The following is a 26,455-nucleotide window of genomic DNA, read 5'->3' as shown; positions in this document are numbered from 1 at the left end:
TCAAGCAGTAGAGATCCTGCCTAGCAAGCATGAAGTCCTGAGTTCAAACTCTAGTACTGCCAAAAATAAACAAATAAGTAAATGGAAAGAAAGCGATAAGTGCTCTGAAACAATGAGACAGGCTGAGGGGGAATGATGATGATAAGATGACATTTTTATCAAAGACTTTTAAGAGATAAGACATGTGAGGCATGTCAGGAAAGAGTGTCCCTGCTAGAGGATGCCAAGGCAAGAGTGCATCTGACATATTGGAGGAAAGGTGAGGCATCCAAGACCCCATCCCAGCTGCAAGGTTTTAATGATTAAAAGTCTTCAATATTCCTTATTGTTCAGGGCTTGGAGGTCCACCCCAGTAGAGTCTATGAGAAGTACAGACTTTTCTGAACTCAGATCCTTCCAGAATGCACCATCGTAAATGGATTGAATCCACGATGCTTCCAAAGGACAACAAGGACCCTGTAACTTTAGGGGATGAATCCCACTGTGATGTCAACCTTCTGGAGCAAAAAGCAATCCTTTAATCTTCAGCCTCCTTATTCATGATAAAACATGTCCATCTGCAGAATCTCTCCTTGAGCAACAGCTTTGAGGAGTTCCCCTTGGTGCGGACTCTCATCTTTTTTTTTTTTTTTTTTTTTTTTGCCCAGTAAGGCCTGGTGTTGAATACCACCTCCACTTGCCATTTCTGGGTTCTGTTCTTCCAATTTCCATTTAGGCCTGTCTCCCAGGTTATGACTATGGTGATTTCCCTGGCCCCCAGCATCTACTACATCTACCCTATTCAGACTTATTCACTTGCCCTGCTTGGCAAGGAGCCCAATATAACATTGTTAAGGACATTAACTGGTGCAGTCACTTTTGTCATTGTTTCCTGAAAGCATCTTTTTCAACTGACCGTAGAGGTAGTGAGTTTTTAGTCCCATTCCAAGGCATTTATTTAGCATGAAAATTTATTAGTTAGGCCATTGTTTAGAAAATTTATCACATTACACTTTTTACTTAGAAGAATCACTTAATTAGTGTTTTAATACTGGAATTGACTGTCAGTTATGTGGCTAATTCATTTACTTAAGAATTTACTTAAGAATTTAGTTAATGAATTTTTTATCTGGGTAAAGCAATTCAAAGTGTATTGTTAACTCTTTAACGATTAAAGATTGCTGTCAGTGGCAATTCATGTCATAAGGAAAATTAAACCATTTGTTTCCCTTGAAATATCAGATGCTAGAAAACTCTTTGGAATAGTGTAGAGGGGGTAGTTTAGAACCTGTCATGAATTAAAGAACTTTCATTAAGTGAATGGCTCAGAATACTTGGCAAAACTAAGCACAGTTAACTGCAGGTTTTGATTGGACCCATTGGAATGGGTTATAATATACTCTATGCCTTATTCTATAAAGTTTATAATTGTCCTTTTGTGGTACTGGGGATTAAACTCAGGACCTCACACTTGCTACTCAAGTGTTCCACCGCTTGAGCTATGCCTCAGTTCTTTTGGTTTTAGTTTGTTTTTCAGATAGCCTCACATTAACTTTTCCTGTGCTGTCCTCAAACCGTGGTCCTCCTATCTCCACCTATCAAGTAGCTGAGACCACAGGTATGTGCCACCTTGCCCAGCCCAGCCAGAATTCTTTTATTGGTATTATCTCTTTGGGTTCTCTTGAACCAAAGCATTTGGAATGATATTAGGATTTGTGATTGTCAGCCTCTAAGATGGCCCCTGTGATCCCTGCTTCTTGCTTCACATCCTGTACAATCCCCTCCCTGTGAGTGCACGCTAGATCTATTGGCTGGCTTCCAGATGGATATAATAAAATGATGAGATATAACTTTCAAGATTAGTTCATAAAAAGATGGTGTTCTTTCTCTTGCTATCACTTGCTCTATGGCAAGCCAGCTGTGATGATGTGAGTTGTCCTAAGGAGAGGCCTACTTGGCAAGGAACTGGTGGAGATGTCTAGCAAGGAACTGATATCAACAAGGAACTGAAGCCCACATCCCAATATCCCATGAGAAAATGAATCTGCTAGCAATCATGGGAGTGAACTTGGAATCAGATTCTCTCCAAGTGAAGTCTTCAGATGAAACCATTGTTCCAACTGACAGCTTGTGTTCAACCTTATGAAAAGCCTTGAGTCAGAGGGACTCATTGAAGCTGCACTCAAACTTTTGACTTGGAGAAACTGTGAGTTAGTAGATGTTTGTTATTTTAAGCTGTCAAGTTTGGAGGTTGTTTATTATGCAACGTAGATAACTAATACATGACTTAACATGTGGGATGTTATAATAGGTTGTCCAAATTCTTTTGTCTAATAAGTAGTAGAGCTAGGATTTAACCCTGGTTCTTCTGATGCATCTCAATTGACAATATATATCAGACCAGACCTTTCATTGCAGTTGTCAGTGATCCACAAAAGTTTGACACTTACAAAGAAGAGACTCTTTCCCTGTATATTGACTCCCCTGTGACCAGCTCACCTTCATTATCATGAGAAGAGCCACTGGAATTTTTGCAGAGACTGGCAAGCAAACCTGAAGGATAGGTCTTCTTTACCATGTTTCCAATCAGTAATTGAGTCAAACTTCCCCTTACTAGCCCTTAGTTACTGTCTTGAACCCCAAAAAATAATTATAACAGTGATTTCTAAACATGTCTGGTCCCAGTCTAAAAAGCTACAAAATTTTTATGCCCAAGATTGGAGTTAAGTAATCTATATTTAATATGCTCCTCAAGTGGTTCTTACTGAGCACCGGGATTTGGGATCCACTCTATAAAACAAAGTGGATTGATAGTACAGTGACCAATCTCTCCATTCCAGCAGCTGAAGATTTACGAAGCTGAAACTTGATGTGGATGCACTGCTTTATTAGTCTTATGAGAGTGTTCTTCCCTAAGTAAAAACCATCAGCTTTGGTTGCTTGCATTTGGGGAGGGGAGGATGGTTGGTTTTGAATAATTCCAAGGTGAACTAACTCATCTATCCCCTAAAACCAGAAAGAAAACTTTTTTCTATTTTATGAGCACCTCTAGGAACTTTTAAGGAAGAAAATTGCATTTATTACTTAGCACTTCCCTTAGAAACCATTCTAATCCTTGTTACTCAAAGTGTGATCCATAAATCAACATCATTAGGCATGGCTACAAATACAGACTCTCAGCCCATACTCCAGACCCACTGAGTCAAAATCTTTGTTTAAAGTATCTCAGATAAATAAGTTAAAGTTTGGGGCACATTGACTCCTTAATTAAAGTTAAGATATAGAGACATGAAGGAAATTGTATAAGATAATTTAGTGATCAAACCATGATGAAAACTCAGGTCTTGCAACACCAAACTGTATTCTTTCCACTCTATTAATATTCTGTTGTCTGTGTGGTTTATTATAGCCACAAACTCAGCCTAAGTATCCAGGGCACAGTTTGAAATGGAGAAAGGAGGTTTCTACCTCATACATTGTACAATGGAAAACTCATTTTAAACAAATGTTGCACATTTAAATTTCCTGTCCAAGACAAGGTTAATCATTTCATTTTCTGTTTCTTACCCATCAATGAAAGGCAAAGTCACCTGTCAGGCTAGAGGTTGTAAAATCTGTCAAAATTGAATTTCTCTAGTTTAGCTAAGTATTACTTGGTAACTATTTTGCATACCTTTGCCTTATTACAATTTTGATGAATAGGAGATAGAAAATAAGATAAGCCTATGTTTTCAGTATGAGGCATTACCTAAAGGGTTTTTTTCTCTTCCATATCATATCATCCAATGAGTGTGTGGGTCCTGGAGGTTGGTGATACAAACACAACACAAAATGCTGAGCTGATTGATTTTAGTGTGTGCACAACCTTGAGCAAATGGGAAGCTCCAAATTACATCCAGCCCAAACTAGAGTCATACCATAGCTGACGACACTCACTTTGAGAGAAGCACAGTGAATCCAAGTATAATTAAAATCACCAGAAGCCCATCTTGGTAGGAAATATGTTCCATAAAAGTTGTTTATCCACTTCAGCACACTCACTTTGGCTAATGAATCTGAGGCAGGAAGTGGAGACCATGCTGCTGTCACCATAGAGACTGGAAGGTATGAGAGACAGGCCTGGAAAACAGACAGGTTCTTGCTGTGTTTATGAGCAAGGTAGAAGACAGGAATCTCAGAGCCAGGTACACCTGCCAAACAAATGTGTATATGCTAAGCAACTACAAGATCCTGGAGATTCACTGGTAAACAACACAGATACACCACCTGCTGTCATGGACCTTATAGTCTAGTAAGAAAACAGTTATTAAAGTATTTCACTGTGAGCTACTCAGTCACTATAACAGTTCATGAAGATGACATGTTCAGAAAGATATTGTAATTCATGAAGGTAAATTGTTAAGATATAACATGGGACCCTCAGATGTGGACAGAAGCAAACTGAATGTCTTCCTTGATATCTTATTCAGAAAAGTTAAAATATTGTTGATGGATACTTACACCCAGATTCTACCATAAACATTTTTTTGTTAATCTATCTTCTCAGTCCTTATGTCATTTTTATTTTTTTATGCCTGGCAAAGAGAATTTCAGTACTGAACTATGCATATCATTGGTACAGGCTCAATGTTCTCTCTTTTCCTTTGAGATAATATTTACACACAAAGAAATGCACAAATCTTAAGTTTTCCATTTCATGGAAATGGAAATGTTATTCAAATGTTATTCAACATTTGAATACAGCTGTGCAACTCAACCCCTTAATAATATACAGACTCCCCAAGAAGTTCTCTCCTACCCATTCACAGCCAGTCCCTCCCCCCATACCACACAATAGGTGACTACATTTGTGGTATTTCTTCCACAGTAGATCATTTTGTCTCTCCTAAGAGAAGCAATTTGTGTTTGTTTTCTTCTTCTTCTTCTTCTTCTTTTTGTTTTTGAGATAAGGTCTTACAATATAGCCTAGGCTGGCCTCAAACTTGTGATTCTCTTGCTGTAGCCCACAGAGTGCTGAAATTACAGGCGTCCACCACTATGCTCAGCAGGATATGACTTTTGAGCTGAGTCCTGAAGGATGAATAGGAGTCCACTTGGCTCTAGAAGGTTGGGGGAAGGTTAACCATTCCAGAAGACTAGAACAGTATATATATATGATCTCAGATGGGCCAGAATTTGATGATAAGGACAATGTGACTGCAGCCTAGTGAACAAAGGATGGAGAGATATGTGATGAGTCAGGTGAGAGAGGTGAGAGCCAGATCAACCATAGCCTCGAAGTCATATTAAATATTAAAAGATCTGGGATGCAGCTAGAAGGCAACAGTCACCTCATAAGAGGTAAAATATTCTCATGTCTCGTTGTGGAGAAGCAAATGCGGATCCTGGGAATCATGGAAATGCTGCTTCAGTCATCATGGAGAGAGAGACGGGCAGCAGAAATGAGGATCCTGGCCCTGGAGAGACGGAACCTCTTTCCTTCCTCTGTTGTGTTAACTTCTAATTTTGAGCCTCTAACAATTGTGTCATGACATTTATTTTTCCTTTCTATCTTCAGTTTTCAAAGATACCAGCTATAAAGTCTTTGCAGAAACTGGTTCCTAGAGGTTAAGTAACTTGCCCAAGGTCCCCCTACTAGTAAGTCAGAGTTCTCACTATAGTCTATTTAGATCCAAAGTCTATACATGTCCAACCACTTCCCTGACTACAAAGAGTATCATGTGAGTCCCTTGGCCTTTCAAATTGAAATCACTGCTTCCCTCATTGTATCAGACTCTTCAAACACATCAGAATTTTTGGGCAAACGATTTCCCAAATTGCTAGCAATCATAGCCAACCCAGGTTCCCCTTTTGAGTATAAGTAGCATGGGTTTTCCTGTAGTGATGGTTTGGGGACAGAGCCCATGAGGCAGCATGGATCATCCAATACTTGGATTTATTTATGCTGATTGTGGCTCTGTCAAGCACTGAACTGACCAGGATTCCTCTGAGTTCTTTGTACCAGCAGCCTCAGTCAATCCCTGTATCTACCTCAAGCCTTTCCTTATATCATCTCAGTCTTTCTTGTACATAAACTCTTTTCAAATGCAACACCCAAATCACTCTTTCATAGTCACAAAAACATCAAAACTGTGACACTTACTGAATAAGACTTTTTCCTGTAAGTTCTTTTCATATCATACTCTTATATAAACATTCCACAGTCATGTGCAGAACTTCTTACCGATAATATTCAGTAAATTCACAGTAATATTCATCTTTCCAACATTAACCACCTCATGCTTTCTCTTTACTTCAGCACACTTTATTCTCTTCTGACAAACAACACACTTCCTAGGACCCCAACTAATGTTTGTGCCATATTTTATCATCGGTTTCTAAAATTCTTTAAGAATATATTCCATTGTCTGTTTACAGGGTAGTTTTCTGCTGGTCAAAGTTCAGCATTTTTCAAATCTTTAATTCTCAAGTCTGGTAAAACTACAAGTGAAGAGTGAATATGCAAGAATGAAAGGATAGATGTACATGTTACTAAAGGGGCTCCTCTTTCCAGTGAACTAAAGCATTTTAAAAGTCTACAATTATTTCCTTTCTCTTTTGTGATTCGACAATGAATGTATCTTCAGGCTCCCATACAGATCCTGCAGCTTTGTTCCCTTACCTCGTTGTTAGGTCACTAGTGGTTAGGATCAGAGAACATCCCTAGCATTGCTTCTGGCACACCTGATACCCCGTGCCTTTCATTTTTGTTTCAATGGTGTTAAATTTGTAAAAACCTACACTGCAGAACACTGGTATCTGCACTTTTGCTGCCTGTTTTCCCACTGTTTTTTTTTTTTTTCCTATGAAATTGTGACAAAATGGGAAAGCAAAGTTTTCAGAATTTTTTAAAATAATGAAACCCATTCATCAAACAATACCAAACCTGGAAGTCTATTTTCTGAAAAAAGATAAAAAGCCAGTTAGCTTTGATTTGAGCAGAGGTAAGGATAAGACACAAACACACACACACACACACACACACACACACACACATATATAATCATTTGCTTATTCTTTCCTTCCAGACCAATAGGTAAAGCAGCCCACTTTGATAATCAACTCAAAATCAAAGTAACAACCTCAACTGCTAGTCATTCAAACCAGTCAAGACCAATGGTCTTTAACTACAATTATGTAGGTACAAAGAGCAGCACCATTATGTGAATGGCACACTTTCAAATTGAGCAGTGTGCAGTGTGGCCAGCCAGCCACATGTGGTGGTCCTAGATTAGAGGGTCATCAGGAAAGATGGGCCCCCATTTCTGGATCCCTGGCAGAGTTGGCATTTCCCTGAGAGACACTTCTTTTCATTATTTCTACAGTAACTAACCCTCATCATAGAAAAAGGAAAGGGATTTGAAGGCTAGGGCTCTGCTGCATGAGAGATGCCTGGGATGGAAATGTCTCTTCATCTTGACTGTCATGGCTGTCTCACAAGTCTACACATATAATAAAATTACCTAAAACTAAACACAGCTACACTACAACCACTTCCTATGGGACAATAGCTCTGAAATACATTGGCTTATTTTCTTAAAAAAGTAAACCCAGAGGAAGGAGATGCTGGAGCCATGCTTGGAAGAGGTAAAGCACAAGGGAAAGCTGAAACTTTGGCACACTGATGCCCTAGCCTGTGGAAGGATTCTCCATGCCACAATACACTGAAAGAATAGGCAGGCCACCACCCCCAGGCTGCCACTGCCCGACCACCAGCCCACCAGCTGCCAGCTCCAAACATGCTTACGAGACCTTCAGCAGACCAAACAGAATACTTTCCTGCTGGAGCCACACTTGGCAGAAAAAAAAACAAAAAAAGAAACAAAACTCCGAAACTCTGAACCCCCAGCCTGTACAAAATTCTCCATGCCACGTTACACTGAGAAAACAGGAGGGCTTCTGCACTGCCAGACACCAACTCCAAATCTGCTTAGGAGATGCAGACAAACAGGACCGGATGCTGAAGGAGTAACACCAGATCTACTAAGACTGAAATTCTATTGTTCCTAAACCTGGAATTTTTTTTTTCTTTCTCTCTAAGTGTTTGTCTTCTTCACTGTTTGTTAGTCCACTATCTCTCCCTGTTGATTTCTTTGGTTCTCTATTTTTTTCTTTTCTTCCTTTTTCTTTTTTCTCTTTCATTCTTGGTTTCATTAGTTTTACTATTGTAAGTTAACTAACACTAAATTACACACAGCCCAGGGCAGAAATAGCACCAAGTGGAATGATGGGAAGATGAAAAAGGGATGGAAACCATTCTCCCCCCAAAAATAAATTAGTACAGGATCCAGAGGGAAATGAAGAAAACAGATACCCAGTTCCAGACTCCAACAAAACAAAGATAGACTATCCCAAGGAACCCAATGAAGCCCACAAGAATACACTGAAAGAAGAAATCCTGCAAGAAATAACTGAGAACTTCATGGAGATGTTACTAGACAAGGTCAACCAAAATGTACAAGAGGCACACAAGAAATTCCAAGACAATAGAAACAAAGAATATGAGAAGACACAAAAATAAATAAGTGAACTCACAGGAGCCCTAAATAAATACCAAAGGGAAACAGAGAACACCATAAATAGAGAGATAAATGGATTAAGGATAAAAATTAACAATATTAAAGAGGAACTGACCCATGATAGGGAAAACCTCTATCTAATTGAAGGCCACTAAAGCAGACTAGAACAAGCAGAAGACAGAATCTCAGAGCTTGAAGATGAAATGGTAATTAAAGGAAAAACTGAAAAACTATTAAACAACTCAAAATCTGTGAAAGGAATATGTAAGAACTCACCGACTCCATCAAAAGACCAAGCCTGAGAATCATGGGCATTGAAGAAGGAGAAGAGGTGTAAGCAAAAGGAATTTGTAATATATTCAACAAAATAATAACAGAAAATTTCCCAAATCTAGAGAAAACTATGCCCATTCAGGTATAGGAAGCCTCCAGGATACCAAACAGACTTGACCAAAGTAGAACTATCCCATGACATATTACCATTAAAACAACAACGACAGAAAATAGAGAAAGAATATTGAAGGCTGTAAGAGAGAAAAAACAGATAACATACAAAGATAAACCCATCAAAATCACAGCAGATTTCTCAACAGAAACCTTAAAAGCAAGAAGAGCATGGAGTGAGGTTTTCCAGGCACTGAATGAAAATAACTTTAACCCTAGGATACTCTACCCAGTAAAACTATCATCCAAAATAGATGAAGCAATAAAAGTCTTCCATGATAAGCAGAAACTAAAACAATATATGACCACCAAGCCACCACTACGAAAGATTCTTCAAGGAATTCTGCACACAGAAAGTGAAAGCAAACAAAACCACTAAAGGACAGGCAGCACCAAACCACAAGAGAAGAAAAGGCAAGAAAGTAGAGAGTAACATTGATTCAGCTGTACACAATCTAACCCTTAAACAACAAAGACAACTAAATGACAGGAATCACCACATACCTATCAATACTAACACTGAATGTTAACAGACTTAATTCCCCCATCAAAAACAACATTTGGCAAACTGGATTAAAAAGGCAGATGCAACAATCCGTTGCCTACAGGAGACGCATCTCATCAACAGAAATAAATACTGGCTTAATATGAAAGGCTGGAAGAAGATTTACCAAGCCAATGGCCCCCCAAAACAGGCAGGGGTAGCAATACTTATCTCAAACAAAGCAGACTTCAAACTTACATTGACCAAATGAGATAAAGAAGGACACTTCATACTAATAAAAGGGGAAATACACCAAAAGGAAATAACAGTTATCAACCTATATGCACCCAACGTCAATGCACCCAAATTCATCAAACATACTCTGATGAACCCAAAAACATATATAGACTCCAACACAGTGGTAATGGGTGACTTTAGTACCCCCCTATCACCAATAGGTAGGTCATCCAAACAACATACAATAAAGAAATTCTAGAACTAAATCACACCATAGATCAAATGGACCTAGCTGATGTCTACAGAATATTTCATCCAACTTCTGTACAATATACATTCTTCTCAGCAGCTCATGGAACCTTCTCCAAAATTGAACATATATTAGGGCACAAAGCAAGCCTCAGCAAATATAAGAAAATAGAAATAATACCATTCATTCTATCTAATCACAATGCATTAAAACTAGAACTCAACAACAAAAACAACAGCAAAAAACATGCAAACAATTGGAAGCTGAACAACACATTGTTCAATGATCAATGGGTCATTGATGAAATAAAAGAAGAAATTAAAAGGTTCCTGGAAGTTAATGAAAATGAAAACACAACATACCAGAACCTATGGGACACAGCAAAGGCAGTCCTAAGAGGAAAGTTTATAGCCATGAGTGAATATTTTAAAAGGTCAGAAAGATCTCAAATCAATGACCTAATGCTATATCTCAAATGCCTAGAAAAAACAAGAACAAGCAAATCCCAAAACAAGCAGAAGGAGAGAAATAATAAAAATAAGAGCTGAAATCAATGAAATAGAAACAAACAAAAAAATGCAAAGAATCAATGAAACAAAAAGCTGGTTCTTTGAAAAAATAAACAAGATTGACAGACACCTGGCAAACCTGACTAAAATGAGGAGAGGAAAAAACCCAAATCAGTAAAATCAGAAATGCAAAAGGGGAGATAACAACAAACACCATGGAAACCCAGGAAATCATCAGAGACTACTTTGAGAAACTATATTCCAATAAATTTGAAAATCTTGAAGAAATGGGCAGATTTCTAGATACTTATGACCATCCAAAACTTAACCCAGAGGATAATAATCATCTGAATAGATCTATAACACAAAATGAAATTGAAGCAGCAATAAAGAGCCTCCCAAAAAAGAAAAGTCCAGGACCTGATGGATTCTCTGCTGAATTCTATCAGACATTTAAAGAAGAACTAATACCAACTCTCCTTAAACTCTTCCATGAAATAGAAAGGGAAGGAACACTGCCTAACCAGGCAAAGACACCTCCAAAAAGGAGAACTATAAGCCAATCTAGTTAATGAACATCGATGCAAAAATCCTAAATAAAATAATGGCAAACCGAATCCAACAACACATCAGAAAGATCATTCACCACGGCCATGTCAGCTTCATCCCAGGGATGCAGGGGTGGTTCAACATATGCAAATCTATAAATGTAATACAGCTCATTAACAGAAGCAAAGACAAAAACCACTTGATCATCTCAATAGATGCAGAAAAAGCATTTGACAAGATCCAACACTACTTCATGACAAAAGCTCTAAGAAAACTAGGAATAGAAGGGAAGTACCTCAAAATTGTAAAGTCTATATATGACAAACCTACAGCCAACATCATACTTAACAGTGAAAAACCGAAACCATTTCTCCTAAAATCAGGAATGAGACAAGGGTGCCCACTAAACCCACTCCTATTGACCATAGTACTTGAATTCCTAACCAGAGCAATTAGGCAAGAAGAAGAAATAAAAGGAATACAAATAGGTAAAGATACTGTCAAAATATCCCTATTTGCAGACAAGATGATCCTATATATTAAAGACCCAAAAAACTCTACCCAAAAACTCCTAGACACCATAAATAGCTACAGCAAGGTAGCAGGATACAAAATCAACTTACAAAAATCATTCACTTTTCTATACACCAATAATGAACAAACTGAGAAGGAATATATGGAAACAATTCCACTTATAATAGCCTCAAAAAAAAATCAAATACCTGGGAGTAAACTAAACAAAGGATGTCAACGACCTCTGCAAGGAGAACTACAAACCCCTGAAGAAAGAGACTGAAGAAGACTACAGAAGGTAGAGCGATCTCCCATGCTCATGGATTGGTAGAATCAATATAGAAAAAATGGCTGTACTACCAAAATCAATCTACATGTTTAATGCAATTCCCATCAAAATTCCAATGTCTTTCATCACAGAGATTGAAAAATTTACCCTTAAATTTATTTGGAAACACAAGAGACTGCAAGTAGCCAAGGCAATACTCAGCAAAAAGCACAATGCTGGTAGTATCACAACACCCAACTTCAACTATCTTACAAAACAATAGCAATAAAAACAGCATGGTACTGGCACAAAAACAGACATGAAGACCAGTGGAACAGAATAGAGGACCCAGATATGAAGCCACACAACTATAACCAACTTATCTTTGACAAAGGAGCTAAAAATATACGATGGAGAAATAGCAGCCTCTTCAACAAAAACTGCTGGGAAAACTGGTTAGCAGTCTGCAAAAAACTGAAACTAGATCCATGTATATCACCCTATACCAAGATTAACTCAAAATGGATCAAGGATCTTAATATCAGACCACAAACTCTAAAGTTGATACAGGAAAGAGTAGGAAATACTCTGGAGTTAGTAGGTATAGGTAAGAACTTTCTCAACGAAACCCCAGCAGCACAGCAACTAAGAGATAGCATAGATAAATGGGACCTCATAAAGCTAAAAAGCTTCTGTTCATCAAAAGAAATGGTCTCTAAATTGAAGAGAACACCCACAGAGTGGGAGAAAATATTTGCCAGCTATACATCAGACAAAGGACTGATAACCAGAATATACAGGGAATTTAAGAAACTAAACTCTCCCAAATCAATGAGCCAATAAAGAAATGGGCTACTGAACTAAACAGAAATTTCTCAAAAGAAAAAATTCAAATGGCCAAAAAATACATGAAAAAATGCTCACCATCTCTGGCCATAAAGGAATGCAAATCAAAACCACACTAAGATTCCACCTCATCCCTGTTAGAATAGCCATCATCAGCAACACCACCAACAACAGGTGTTGGTGAGGATGTAGGAAAAAGGAACCCTCGTACATGCTGGTGGGAATGCAAGCTAGTAAAACCTCTCTGGAAAAAAATTTGGAGGCTTCTTAAAAATCTAAGCATAGATCTGCCATATGATCCAGCAATCCCACTCCTGGGGATATACCCAAAGGAATGCGACACAGGTTACTCCAGAGGCACCTGCACACCCATGTTTATTGCGGCACTATTCACAATAGCCAAGTTATGGAAACAACCAAGATGCCCCACCACTGACGAATGGATTAAGAAAATGTGGTATCTATACACAATGGAATTTTACTCAGCCATGAAGAAGAATGAAATCTTATCATTCGCAAGTAAATGGATGGAATTGGAGAACATCATTCTGAGCAAGGTTAGCCAGGCTCAGAAGACCAAAAATCATATGTTCTCCCCCATATGCAGACTCTTTAGATCTAGGGCAAATACAGCAATGTTTGTGGACTTAGGTCACATCACAAGGGGAGAGCACATACAGAAGGTATGGCGATAGGTAGAAAACCCAAAACACAAAAGTGTTTGGTGTCCCCACTGCAGAGGAGCTAATACAGAAACCTTAAAGCGTCAGAGGTCGATATGAGAAAGGAATCAGGAACCAGTGAAAAGATGAGTTAATGATGAATCAACTTGGGTTGTAACACATTTGTGCATGGAAGCAATACTAGGAATCTCTCTGTATAGTTATCCTTATCTCAACTAGCAAAAATGCTTTGTCTTTCTTATTATTGCTTATGTCTTCTCTTCAACAAAATTAGAGATAAGGGCAGAACAGGTTCTGCCTGGAAGTGAGGGGAATTGGAGGGGGGGAGAGGGAGTGGTGTGAGGGACAGCGGGGAGAAATGGCCCAAACAATGTATGCACATGTGAATAAATGAATTTAAAAAAAACCTAAACATGCACACACAAGTAAAACTAATGAAATCTGAATAAGATTAGTGGAATTTATCAAAGGCAATTTCCTAATAATATGTTAGCAAATGTTAGCATTGGGACAAGCTAGATGAAGGACATACAGGAGCCTTCTACATTATTTCCTATAACAGCATATGAATCTACAGCTATCTCAAAACAAGACTTATTTGAAACAAGCTGGAGTCTAAGTAATTAGCTGCTGTACCATGTGACCCTTGCCAGGCCCACCAAAATATTTAGATGCCTCATGATCTCCTGGTCACTAATCACCTTCCAGCCCAAGCCTTGTGCTCTTCCAATCTTGAGCAACAGTAAAATGGTTGATTTGAGTCTTTTTCCATGATCATTTATTGGTTGGGGTTTATCTAATTGATTGCTGTTTTGAAAGGCAGGTGCCAGCTTTTCTTTTTCCTCTACATCTCTGTTGTATTCTGAACTTCCACATGTTTCATTAACTTCTGTTCTTACATATTTATTTTACTTTCTTTCTATTTTCAATGACTACATTTTTTATCTCTAGAAGTCAAATTTGTATTTCTCAAACCTACCTCTCCTTCTCCACCATGTGTCTGCACATATTCTTTTTTTCTCTTTAATCCATCTAAATCTATTTACTTTATAGTCTCTGTAATTGTTTTATTATTTTTAATTCTTGTGAGGCATATTTCTACATGTATCATGTCTGCTGCCTCTCCCTCGTGGGGATAAGCTTCCTCATGTGGATTGCCATGTATTTTATTTTTCCACAATGAGTTCATCTTTAATGGAGGCAGTTTTGTTCAGTGGGAGCTAATGTATCTTGGATTATGAAAATACCTCTACAGGGTGGTTTCTCATTTGTTTGTCAGAACAGGAAAGTTTCTGGTGGCATTAAGTTTTATATATTGATTTCTAGGTTTACAGGAGCTCTGTCACACAAGCAGCATAAATATTGACCCCAAACTCACATGTGGTAGAGGTCCAGAGTTTTTTGTTTTTGCCTCTCATTGAAAGTTGTACACCCTTCTTATTCTATTAATTGATACCTTTAACTTACACACATATACTATGTCCATAGTCATTTGAAAATAGATCCTTTAATTAAGAGCAAAAAAATTAAAATAGTATATATTAACTGTCCATTATGAAAGGTGACAAAGTTAATATTATTTTTATTTCTGGTGATATATTAGTCCACCCACTTCTGGGTTTTTATTGTTAAAATCTGAAATTTTAGCCAATAATTTTTATATTATAGTTTTTGTATAATTTCTCTTTAAAATTCTGTGTACTTCATTCTTCATTCACATTTATTGTCTTATATTCATATTTATATTTAATCAGACTTAATGCCTACCAAATCAGTTCTTTTATATCTTTGCTTCCTTTATTCTTATGGGGTTCTTCTTTTCTGAAATTACATCTTTGACTTGTTTCTTACATATCTACCTCTCTGAAACAGAATCAGCTACCTTCAGAGTCTTCATGCATAAAAGGATGTTTTTAGTAGACTTACAAATGAAAACAGCTTATCTCAGTGTACAATTTTGGGGTCACACCATTTTCTCATCAAAAATTTTGTTGCAAACTGAGACTAGATCCATGTATATCACCCTATACCAAGATTAACTCAAAATGGATCAAGGATCTTAATATGAGACCACAAACTCTAAAGTTGATACAGGAAAGAGTAGGAAATACTCTGGAGTTAGTAGGTATAGGTAAGAACTTTCTCAACAAAACCCCAGCAGCACAGCAACTAAGAGATAGCATAGATAAATGGGACCTCGTAAAGCTAAAAAGCTTCTGTTCATCAAAAGAAATGATCTCTAAACTGAAGAGAACACTCACAGAGTGGGAGAAAATATTTGCCAACTATACATCAGACAAAGGACTGATAACCAGAATATATAGGGAACTTAAAAAACTAAATTCTCCCAAAACTAATGAACCAATAAAGAAATGGGCAAGTGAACTAAACAGAACTTTCTCAAAAGAAGAAATTCAAATGGCAAAAAAACACATGAAAAAATGCTCACCATCTCTAGCAATAAAGGAAATGCAAATTAAAACCACCCTAAGATTCCACCTCACCTGTTAGAATAGCCATCATCAGCAACACCACCAACAACAGGTGTTGGCAAGGATGCGGGGAAAAAGGAACCCTTTTACATTGTTGGTGGGAATGTAAACTAGTACAACGACTCTGGAAAAAAATTTGGAGGCTACTTAAAAAGCTAGACATTGATCTACCATTTGATCCAGCAATACCACTCTTGGGGATATACTCAAAAGACTGTGACACAGGTTACTCCAGAGGCACCTGCACACCCATGTTTATTGCGGCAGTATTCACAATAGCCAAGTTATGGAAACAGCCAAGATGCCCCACCACCGATGAATGGATAAAGAAAATGTGGTATCTATACACAATGGAATTTTATGCAGCCATGAAGAAGAACGGAATGTTATCATTCGCTGGTAAATGGATGGAATTGGAGAACATCATTCTGAGTGAGGTTAACCTGGCCCAAAAGACCAAAAATCGTATGTTCTCCCTCATATGTGGACATTAGATTAAGGGCAAACACAACAAGGGGATTGGACTTTGAGCACATGATAAAAGCGAGAGCACACAAGGGAGGGGTGAGGATAGGTAAGACACCTAAAAAATTAGCTAGCATTTGTTGCCCTTAATGCAGAGAAACTAAAGCAGATACCTTAAAAGCAACTGAGGCCAATAGGAAAAGCAGACCAGGAACTAGAGAAAAGGTGAGATTGAAAAGAATTAACTTAGAAGGTAACACCCACGCACAGGAAATCAATGTGAGTCAATGCCCTGTATAGCTATCCTTATCTCAACCAGCAAAACCCTTGTTCCTTCCTATTATTGCTTATACTCTCTCTTCAACAAAATTAGAAATAAGGGCAAAATAGTTTCTGCTGGGTATTGGGGGGGGAGAGGGAGGGGGCAGAGTGGGTGGTAAGGGAGGGGGTGGGGGCAGGGGGGAGAAATGACCCAAGTCTTGTATGCGCATATGAATAATAAAATTTAAAAAAAAAGAAGGAGCTTGGTGGCATGTGGATGGCAACTAGTCTTGCCCCAAGCAACCCAACTGAAAGTAGTAAAGTCTTTACATGACAGTTTCCACTTGGAATAAAGGTCTACAGTAAAACAGGAAAAAAAATTTTTGTTCCATTGCTTTCTGGCATTTAAATTTGGCTGGGAGAAAATATGGATAGCATTGTTTCTTGTATTTTAGAGACACCCATTTTTCTAGCCTAGATGCTATCTGAGTAATTCTATATAAATAATATTTAAACAATTGAAATAGGATATGGATTCTGTTTTTTAAACTGCAGTATATGGAGAACACTATATTTGAAGATTTCGGCTTTTATTCTGTCAGAGAGCTGTTTTTATAATAATATCCTTTATTATTTCTTCTGTTGTCTAGTATGCCAATTATCTGTCATTTATATGTCTGTTTTCTTTTCTCTGAAAATGTCTTTTTATTTCCTTCACATATGAACGCACATGAATAGATGATAGATACAGAGGAAATATACATCTCATTGTTCTCATTCCCTTGTCTTTTCACTCCCGAGTTTCTCAAATTCATTTTCCACAAGTTTCTGCCTGTAGTTTCATTATCACACATTCCTATGTTCATTTTAATTATGCTATTACATTATGGTTTTCTTACAATATTTTCTTGCCTCATCCAGAGAAATTTTAAAGACTTTCATTTCACTTGTGATTAACATGTATTAATGGTATATATTAATGGAGCTCAGTGTGATATTTCAACACATGCATACAGCACACACTGATCAAATACAACCTTTCTTTATTTACTCTCCCTTTCACACAACATTCTCAACCTCTAGTTATCACTATTCTACATTTGGGTCAAATTTTTTTGGCTTCTACAGATGAGAGAAACAAGTGGTAGTCAGCTTTCTGTATCTGGTTTATTTTACTTGAAGTAATGTCCTCCAGTTCCATCTATTTTGCTGCAAATGACAGAATTTCATTCTTCTTTGTGGCTGAATAATACTAGCCTGTTTTAACTTGATTCATTTTTTGAAAATTCTATTGTCTTACCATTTAATCTTTCACTTCCTCTATACCTCCGTGTTTTCATGAATTTTTTATTCTTAAAATGCATTTCTTTTTAAAATGCATTTCTACTTCTGTTGAATAGGTTAATATACTAGTAACAGAAAAAGCCCAAATCAAATTGGCTTCAGCAATAATTTATTGTATCATCTCAGAAAACAGCAAGTCAAATGTTAGAATAGATTCTGGAATGTTTTTCAGGACCCAAGTTCTTTCAAGCTCACCACCACATCTTCTGTTGGCATTGTCCCCCAGCCTGGCTCCCCAGTGGATGCTTTAGCAGCTCCAGGTCACACTCAGACTGGTGATATCAGTGGCAGAAACGGATCACTAGATTGTTTTGTAAGACACATGAAAAGTCCACTGAGAGATCTTCCCTCCCACTTCATTGAAATTTATTGGGGGAAAAAACTGACAAAGAGGATCAAAACACACTGATTGGTGTACAGAAATTAGGATTCACCCACAGGTCTAGGAATAGGGTCATCTACCCCTGAGTTACATAAGGAAACTGTAGGAAAGGAAAAGGGCTTGTGAATAATCAACACTTACTGCTATTGTTCTTCTGAATATTGTAATTTTTTCTCAGCATTTAGTGTCATTTTCATTACTGTTAACATCATAGATTCACCCCTAGCACCCCATTTTGTCTTGTTTCTGTTTATTATATGACTTTAAAGGAAAAGAAGTTTCTCCTGCCCTGGTGTTTGCCAATAAACAGAGCAGGTGAATTCTCATTGTTTTCCTCATTGTCTAGCTGGTTTTGCTGGGGTCTTTTTCCTGTGTCTCAAATAGAAGGAGAAATGGTTAATTACAGCCCATCCCTAAGCAGAGTGTCTAATACTATCCTTCCATCTGGTGTGGGTGCTGTTAAAAAAGCAATACATGTTCTCCCCAACTAGGGAGAATCTAGTCCTTTGTCAGAAAGAGCAAATGAATCCAGAAGGCATTTCCTCAATCCATGACCATCACCACTTTCTACTGGATCTACATCTGGGATGCAAAAGTAACTTCTTTTGTCTTTACCATGTCAAAGCCCTCAATGTGCTAACCCTGCTACTAGGTTAATAGGGTCTTTGACTCTCTGAGCCCAGGAAAGAAAATGGGAAAAGGTGACATATTTCTTGTCTATTCTTCAAACCAGTGGATGTGCTTTACCACAAGTAACAAAGTCCTTCAGTGTCAATACCAATTGTATTATATCCATTTCAGCTCCAAAAAACATGCACAGTGTTTGGCATTCTACTTGCTATTAATTTTATAAATTCAACCATATGCATTTGGTCAGACATAAAAAACAGAGAAGGTAGTTCAATCTGCCTTTACATTGAATGAGAGCATGTCCCCAGGCAGATTTGAGATGGAGATGTGAATATACTGTCCCTCAGGGGTCACAAATCTCATACACCTATCACAGTATAAGTCTAGAATTCAAAAGTATAGAACAGATTTTTCTTACATGACTCCTAACCACAAGCCAACTGTTTCACCAAAAAAATTGTAGTCACTTCCGACTCTGGAGGGGAAACTGCCTTGTCGAATCAGTTGGAAGATTATTTTGTACAGTTTCAGGGAACTTTAGGAAATTTTGACAAAATTAAGTCTTTATCTTCATGTACATGTTAAGTGTGATAGTGCTATAATTAACGGATATTCCTCCCAAATTCTGGCACTAGGTTGGGTAACAGACTTAAATTTCATTTCTATTATGAGTTTGTTATCTTCAGGTTGTGTTGGTATTTGGTGGGAGAGGGGAGGAGAGGCATTGATTGATAGCCACCTGGAGGCTTCTTCCTAAGGAATCTCATTTAACCTTTGCAACAACCTTCTCAGATAATAATGAAGAAAAAGGTGAGGATGACAAACAATCATGATCGCCACCATCACCAATTAAAAATAAAGATATGAGGCTCAGAGTAACTTATTTGAGGTTCCATTGCCAGAAAGTTGTGAAGTTCCTATTTGAATCCAAGTTTTGCCTTCCGATCTTGTGCTTTGATTCTGATGCCTGCTGTTGCAACAGCCCCTGCAGTGTTTATTTCAATCACATCCCCACACTAAGCAGGTGAACCAGCCTTCTCCCCACTTCAAACCTTTTTTCCTCTCAGTAAGAGTTTCTAGATATTTGCTATCTACTCTTTATATTTTCCTGCCATAAAGGGCACATGGACTTTAGAGCAATTGTGATAAATGAAATACGAAATCAATAATGGTATCAGAAATTATAGGAATTTGGTTGGCTGGTTAAAGAATTTTGTCCTGACTTTTCCTAAGAAGAATGACTTGATAACAACAGCGTAAAGAGAACAGTGAAAGTGGAAGGAGCCATTAGGAAACTGATAAAGTGGTCTGTCATAAGGACCAGAACTGAGGTAATAGAAATGAGAATGGAGCAAAATAGATGGCTTTGGAGGAAAGGGGAGAGAAGACAAGGAAGGAAAAGAGAAGCTGTTTTCCATTGCTACAACAAAATACCCAACACTACAAATTCTGTATAAAAGAATTATTTAGCTCATAGTATTAGAGACTGAAAGTCCAAGATTAAGTGGTTCCTTCTATTTGACCTCTTGTGAGGGGTATGTCACATCATGGCAGATTGTATCATGGAATAAGTACATGCAAGAGGGAGAGATCACATTCTAAAACAGGAAGCTAGAGAAAGGGGAGCGGTCAGTCTTGCTCTTTATAATAACCATCTCTCATGAAACTAATGAAGACCCACAATGTACTTTACTCTCTTCTATGGGCTGTGTCCCCTGTGACCTAATCAACTAATAGGCCCCATCTCTTGAAGGTCCCAGCTCCTTTCAATATTGCCACATTGGAAACCAAGCTTCTGACCCATGAACCTTGGGGAAGGGGGGAACACTCAAACCATACCTCATAGCAGAAGCCCTGAAAGACTCCTAAGATGCCATTTCCAACTTGTGAATTCTCTTGTGCCACTAAGACCCTGTGTGCAATATCATCAAAACAGCTATTGATTTTTCACTGCTCACCAGATACCAGACATTGTATTAGCACTTACATGCACTAGCTCTTTGATCCTCACAATGCTCATTTTTTTTGTATTATAGATGAAGAGACTGAGACTCACAAAAATCCATTACTTGTCCAAGGTCACAGAGCTCATACAGGTTGATTAATTATCTAAACCCCATTCTGTCTGCTTCTGGAACCCAGACTCTCAGAATTTCTCAAACAGCAGTCTGGTTTCTCTCTTAGGACATGAGCAGATCATTTCTTAAATAGTTATGCAAACATTTTAGTGAACACTAAAACAAAGCTAGTACATCACACCCGTGATTTTGTTTCACTATCATTCATAACAAGGCAAAGTTAAAAAATAAGAAATTAATTTGAAGAAAAAAAATTGAAGGTATCATTATATAGATCTTCACTATTTATTACAGTATCCTTTGCTCATATGTGGCCTTTCACATTTAAATTAATAGAAATTAAAGTAAAATAAAAATTAATTTCCTCAGTTACATTAGCCATATTTTAAGTGCTCAATAGCCACAAGAGTCCAGTGGCTACCATATTAGAACAGTGCAAATATGGAACATGTCAATAGTTGTATAAAGTTCTATTGGATAGTACTGAAGATAGCACTGTCTTACACTAGGATCAATGTCTTTTTATTTAGAGTTCACTCAAGCTCTAAATTAGATCCCTTTAGAACTTTTTTTGGCTCTGGATAAGTCTGTGTGCACCTGCGTTGTCTATTACTGTAGCCATTAGTCCCATTGTCTGTTGACTATGGTATTACAGCTAGTCTGAATGGGAATATTCTGTAAGTATAAAATACACATTGGATTCCAAAGCCTTTGCATGACTAAAGAATATAAAATACATATTAATAATTTTTATGTTAATGGTATGCTGCAATATTATTTTGTATATATTAAGTTAAATAAAATGTATTAGGGTTTCTTTTATTTTTTGTTTGTTTGCATGTTTTTGAGACAGAGTCTTGCTATGGATCCTAGGCTGGCCTGGAACTCACTATCGTCCTGCCTCAAGCCTCCCAAGTGCTAAGATTAATGTTGCTTTTTTGCCTTATTTAATATTGCTATGAGAACATTTTAAATTACACACCTGGCTTACATTGTATTTCCATTGGACAGTGTTCCCATAGATGTTTTTGCCCCATTAGGGACTCCAGGACTTTATTCTTTTCTCTAAGACTGCACTGTCCAGTACAGTAGCCATAAACCTCAAGCAGATATTTCAGTTGAAATCAATTAAGACTAAACAAAATCTAAGGTTCACCTCTTCTGTCACATTAGTCACATATGGTTAGTGGTTGTCATATTGCAGGGCACAGGTGCAGAAACACTTCCATTGTCACAGAAAGGTTCTATAAGACAGCACTAATATAGATTGTACACAATGATGGCAAGAGCCACAGAGGTAGATTGTGAAGCTTGAGGCAGGTTTCCATGATGCCTAACTCTGAGCACATCAACCTCCTGTTGTCTCTAGGTGCCTGTCCCTTCTCATCTTTGTCAGACTTGTTTGTGCGTGGCTTATCTTTTCTTCTCTCCTCCTTCAAGAACTGTGGTGTGCTTCTCTCTTCTGAAACACACCTTCCTCCCCCTTCCTGTATGTATATAAGAGCTAACACAGTGCTTTGTACAATATAGGTTACTTGGTAAGCATTTGTCGACCAGTTGGAGTGGCAATTCCTATGGAGTGATTGGAATGTGTGGCTGGAGCTACAAGGGGATCTAAGTGGCTGGTAGCAGAGGGAACTGAGAGAGAGAGGAAGAGGGAAGAAGACAGAGAGAGAGAGAAAGAGAATAGGTTCCTAAGAAAAAGGAAGAGGAACTAGCAGAGAGAGAGAAAAAATGAAATCAGAGACAGTCAAGACCCAAAATCTCATAAATGAGATTTCTTCAACCCATCTCCAAGCTTCCTGCAGGCAGTGACAAGAGTTACTGCAGAGGAACTGACGGACTTAGGCAACAGCTATACTAAAAAATACAAAAGAAATCCAAAATATTGTTACGTGATAAATAAACATGCAAGACCCATAAATGGGAAACACAAAAATTAAAGGTGTGGTGAGGAGCAAAATGGAAAGTGTTCTGTCCCTGGGCCAGCTGGCTTGAGTTGCATTTTATGAGCAGCATGTGAATTCTAGCGCCCTTGTTGAATTAGCGGCAGAATCACACATTAGTTTTAAGACTCCCTCTTGAATAGGAACATCATAACATTTTTAATTGGGGCTGATAAAAACGTAGCATTACTTGTAGGTTCCTGAGAGAAGTGAGTTGTGAAATTGGGTTTTCATTAAACCTAATGATGGAAAATTAAGTATAGTGCGTCTGGTGAAATGGGGTGTGATAAAAGGCATCACTTGTGCATTATCGGAGGTTAATAAGGGAATAGGTGAGGTAAGATACATTGGAAAAGGGAGTCCAACCAGTTGAATTAATAAACCTTGAAAATCCCTTGGTTCCGAGTCTTCATAGCATCATTAGCACTGGCCTTGACATTATTACAAATGTTACAGCAATACAAGTTGTTAAATCCCAAGCGCATTTTATTTTCCATTCCAGTGTTGGTTTTGCTGACACCAAGTTTACAGTCTGTCTAGCAATGTGTTTAGAGAAAATACCCATATTGATAGCTGTTTCGTTTTGGAAACATTTAGCAACTCACAAAAATTTTCCAGGTACCCATCCCTAAAAATCCTGCCTCTGTCAGGCAGCTGGTCTCCCATGCAGCCCATGTCCCAGGTCCTTTGAGAGAGTGAGGGACTCTGAAGCCACCTGTTCCATTTGTGATGATGATGGTTTAGGTGGAAATGCAGGGCTCCAGGCACTGACCCAGGCACATGCTTTCATGGGAATCATGAAGTGTGGCATCTAGAGACTCAAACCCAAGTACTCCCTTCCTCTCAATCTCCAACCTCATCACACCACCCACCACAGGAGTGATATTTACTGGAAGGATGCCTTCAGTCCATGACAGCTGGGACACCTACAAGAAGCAATGTGAGTCGCTAAAGGAAGGAATTCAAGAAAGCCTTCAACAGTTTCACACTGGCTTCAAGAGTCTTCACATTGCCAGCCTTTCTGGATCCACCTCATGTTATCTCTTTCAGCATTGCCCCGTAGCTTTTACTTCATATCAACTTCTCTGCTCTTATCTAAATGTGCCTTCACCTTCAAAGTTCTATTCTTTTGCTTCAGATGGTTCTTCTTGTCTGTTTTGCATTCCAGACCATCAAGCCTTAAGGGTAGAATCTGTATTTCTCTCTGTATCACCTCTGCCTAGCAGAGTCCTTGTCACAGAGTGCATTCTCAATAGTCTAACTTGTAGTCACCAGGGTGTGACAGAGAAGAGAAGCAGCCCCCATGCTTTCCAGACATTACATTTAATCAATGCCAGTGAAGATGTATCTACCCATTACCTAAAGTCCCAAGGGAAAATAGTAAGCAGTATTTGTCTTACATGCAGCCAGGAAGGTTTGCTGACATCTAACCTAGGCCCTTCCTCCTTGGGTGTAAATCTGTATCCCCAAGATCTTTCTGTTGGCAATTCACAGATAATTAGGCTGATCCCACTGGGCCAGCTGAACCTTGGTTATGTTTACTGACCACATTAAATAAGGAAGTTTCAGAAACCACACTAAGCACACAGCAACTTCATCTACTATTTAGGTATGACCAGTCCATGTGTCAATTCAAGCCAATCAAATAAGTAGCCCCTCCTCCCTTGGAGGAGGTAACAGGTGAGTGTAGGCAGAGGGGGAAGAATGGGAACTTGACCTCCCACTCCATCACAAATATAAGTGAAATCATGAAGGGGACCAACACTGTCGATGGCCCAGGACTAAGGGTTTTCCTGTTATGTTGGACTTGAAAACATTTAGTCTAACTGGGACCAGTTGGTCACCTTGGAAAAGGTGTGCTTTTATAGGCAGAGTCTGAAGGATTATTGTGACATGGGAGGTAAACAAGTTGAAGAGAACATGGCTTTTGAAAAGACAAGTTGGAGAAAATCAGGAATATATGCTAAGCCTCCCAGGAAATGAGTATGGCACAGACTTCATGGATATTTGCATTGGTGCCTCACAGTATCTGGAAACTTCTGTGTGACACACATCAACTGCCACATCTGGCAGTCCTCATCATGTGCATGTCACAGACAGGATGGCCCAGGGCAGAGACTATCCACATCTTTGAGAAGAGGTGGGGAAACTAAATGTAGATGGTGCTAAAGATAAGCTGGTTCTGAATGACTGATGTCATAGGCCTGGCAAGGAGGTGGTAAGGCAAGAACTTGATTTTATTGATCTAAGGAAGCAGAGGCATTCAAAGCCAATCTGAGCTGCATCAGTTTCCAGAGCAACCAAACCAACAGAATGTAGTTAAAGCAACTCAATGGGTACAAAGATTCCTATCAGGGGAGAGTATGACTCATACATGAAGGAGGTGAGATACAGCATGCAAGCATAGGGCAAGGAGCTGGCAGGACTCTTAAAGGAAGAGGCTCAGGAAAACCTGCAAGGTGAGTTCAGTGACATTGATAGGAAGAAAGTGGTTTCTTTTGGAGATCCATTGCTAGAGAGATCAGCTGGAGAATTAGGGTCTCTATTAGCTACTGGGAGGCCAAGATTGTCTCCAACTCTTCCCAGTGCACAACCAAAAGGAAAGAAACTAGTAGAGAAGTCAGGTCATGGGGATGCAGTAACTGGCCTGAAATCAGATATGCAGCTCCGATCCCCAAGCACCTTCTCCTTGCCTACAGACCAGCATCCTAGACTATTTCTAGGCATCCTGATCTCTAAATAGGAGGCTGCCCCCATTAGTTAGCTGTCTGGCTTCTAACTGGTTCTGAAATTGGCTGGCAGTCCTGCCAAGCCTAGAGAAAGATCCAAGACAGGCAAGAGATGGCAACCAACTTGGCCCTTTGTCTTCATTCTGTCAATGTGAACCCTTAACTTGAAACGAACCAAGGGTTACTGTGTGCATTGGTTTGTTTGCTGTTTTAGTATTTAAATCTACCCATATAGCCAGGCCAAAGAAGCCATATATCTCTAGTCTTTCTAAGGCTTCCCAATCAGTTAAGTAACAGTTAGTTCCTTCTCCCCTCCTCAGGCTGTGCTGGGGGAGGCAGGAAAGAAAAAAAAGGAGTAGGCTTCCCAAGGTGATGGCCTGTTCTACCTCCTCTTTGAAGCAGATGGCAGCCGTGGGGAACTTTCCCAGCCCACCCTCACGATCCAGACTCACCCGTACCGGACATGTGATCCTGTGGAGATGAGTTACCCCCGGGACCAGTTCCAACCGGCCATCCGGGTGGCCGACCTGCTGCAACACATCACTCAGATGAAGAGAGGTCAAGGCTACGGGTTCAAGGAGGAATATGAGGTAAGAGACCAGTCTGTGGGGGGACTCCCTGAGAGTTCACAGGTATATTTGGGGGCTAATGCCTTGCTACTGAAAGTGTGATCCCCATCCAGCAGCAGCAGCATCACCTGGGAATGTGGTAGAAATGCCACATCTCAGGCCCAGCAGGTCAACTGAGGCAGAGCCTGCATGTTAACCAGAATTGTAAGTGATTTGTATACACATTAAATTTTAGATGC

General features: G+C 38.8%; 1 protein-coding gene across 11 annotated transcripts in view; it reads left to right on the top strand.

The window, feature by feature from the left end:
- Positions 1-26,455, top strand: part of Ptprt (protein tyrosine phosphatase receptor type T) — a 1,025,960-nt gene that overhangs the window by 916,742 nt on the left and 82,763 nt on the right. For 9 of the 11 annotated variants that reach the window (XM_074074791.1, XM_074074788.1, XM_074074790.1 and 6 more), the window contains one exon: positions 26,047-26,237. In XM_074074791.1, the coding sequence (XP_073930892.1) occupies positions 26,047-26,237 (191 nt within the window). The remainder of the gene's footprint in view (positions 1-26,046; positions 26,238-26,455) is intronic. The other 2 variants (XM_074074793.1, XM_074074782.1) reach the window with 1 other exon arrangement.

Source organism: Castor canadensis, chromosome 5 (genome assembly GCF_047511655.1).
Source record: "Castor canadensis chromosome 5, mCasCan1.hap1v2, whole genome shotgun sequence".
NCBI classification, from domain to species: domain Eukaryota; kingdom Metazoa; phylum Chordata; class Mammalia; order Rodentia; family Castoridae; genus Castor; species Castor canadensis.
The sequence above is the reverse complement of the archived record's forward strand: the minus strand, read 5'-3'. Positions and strand labels throughout refer to the sequence as shown.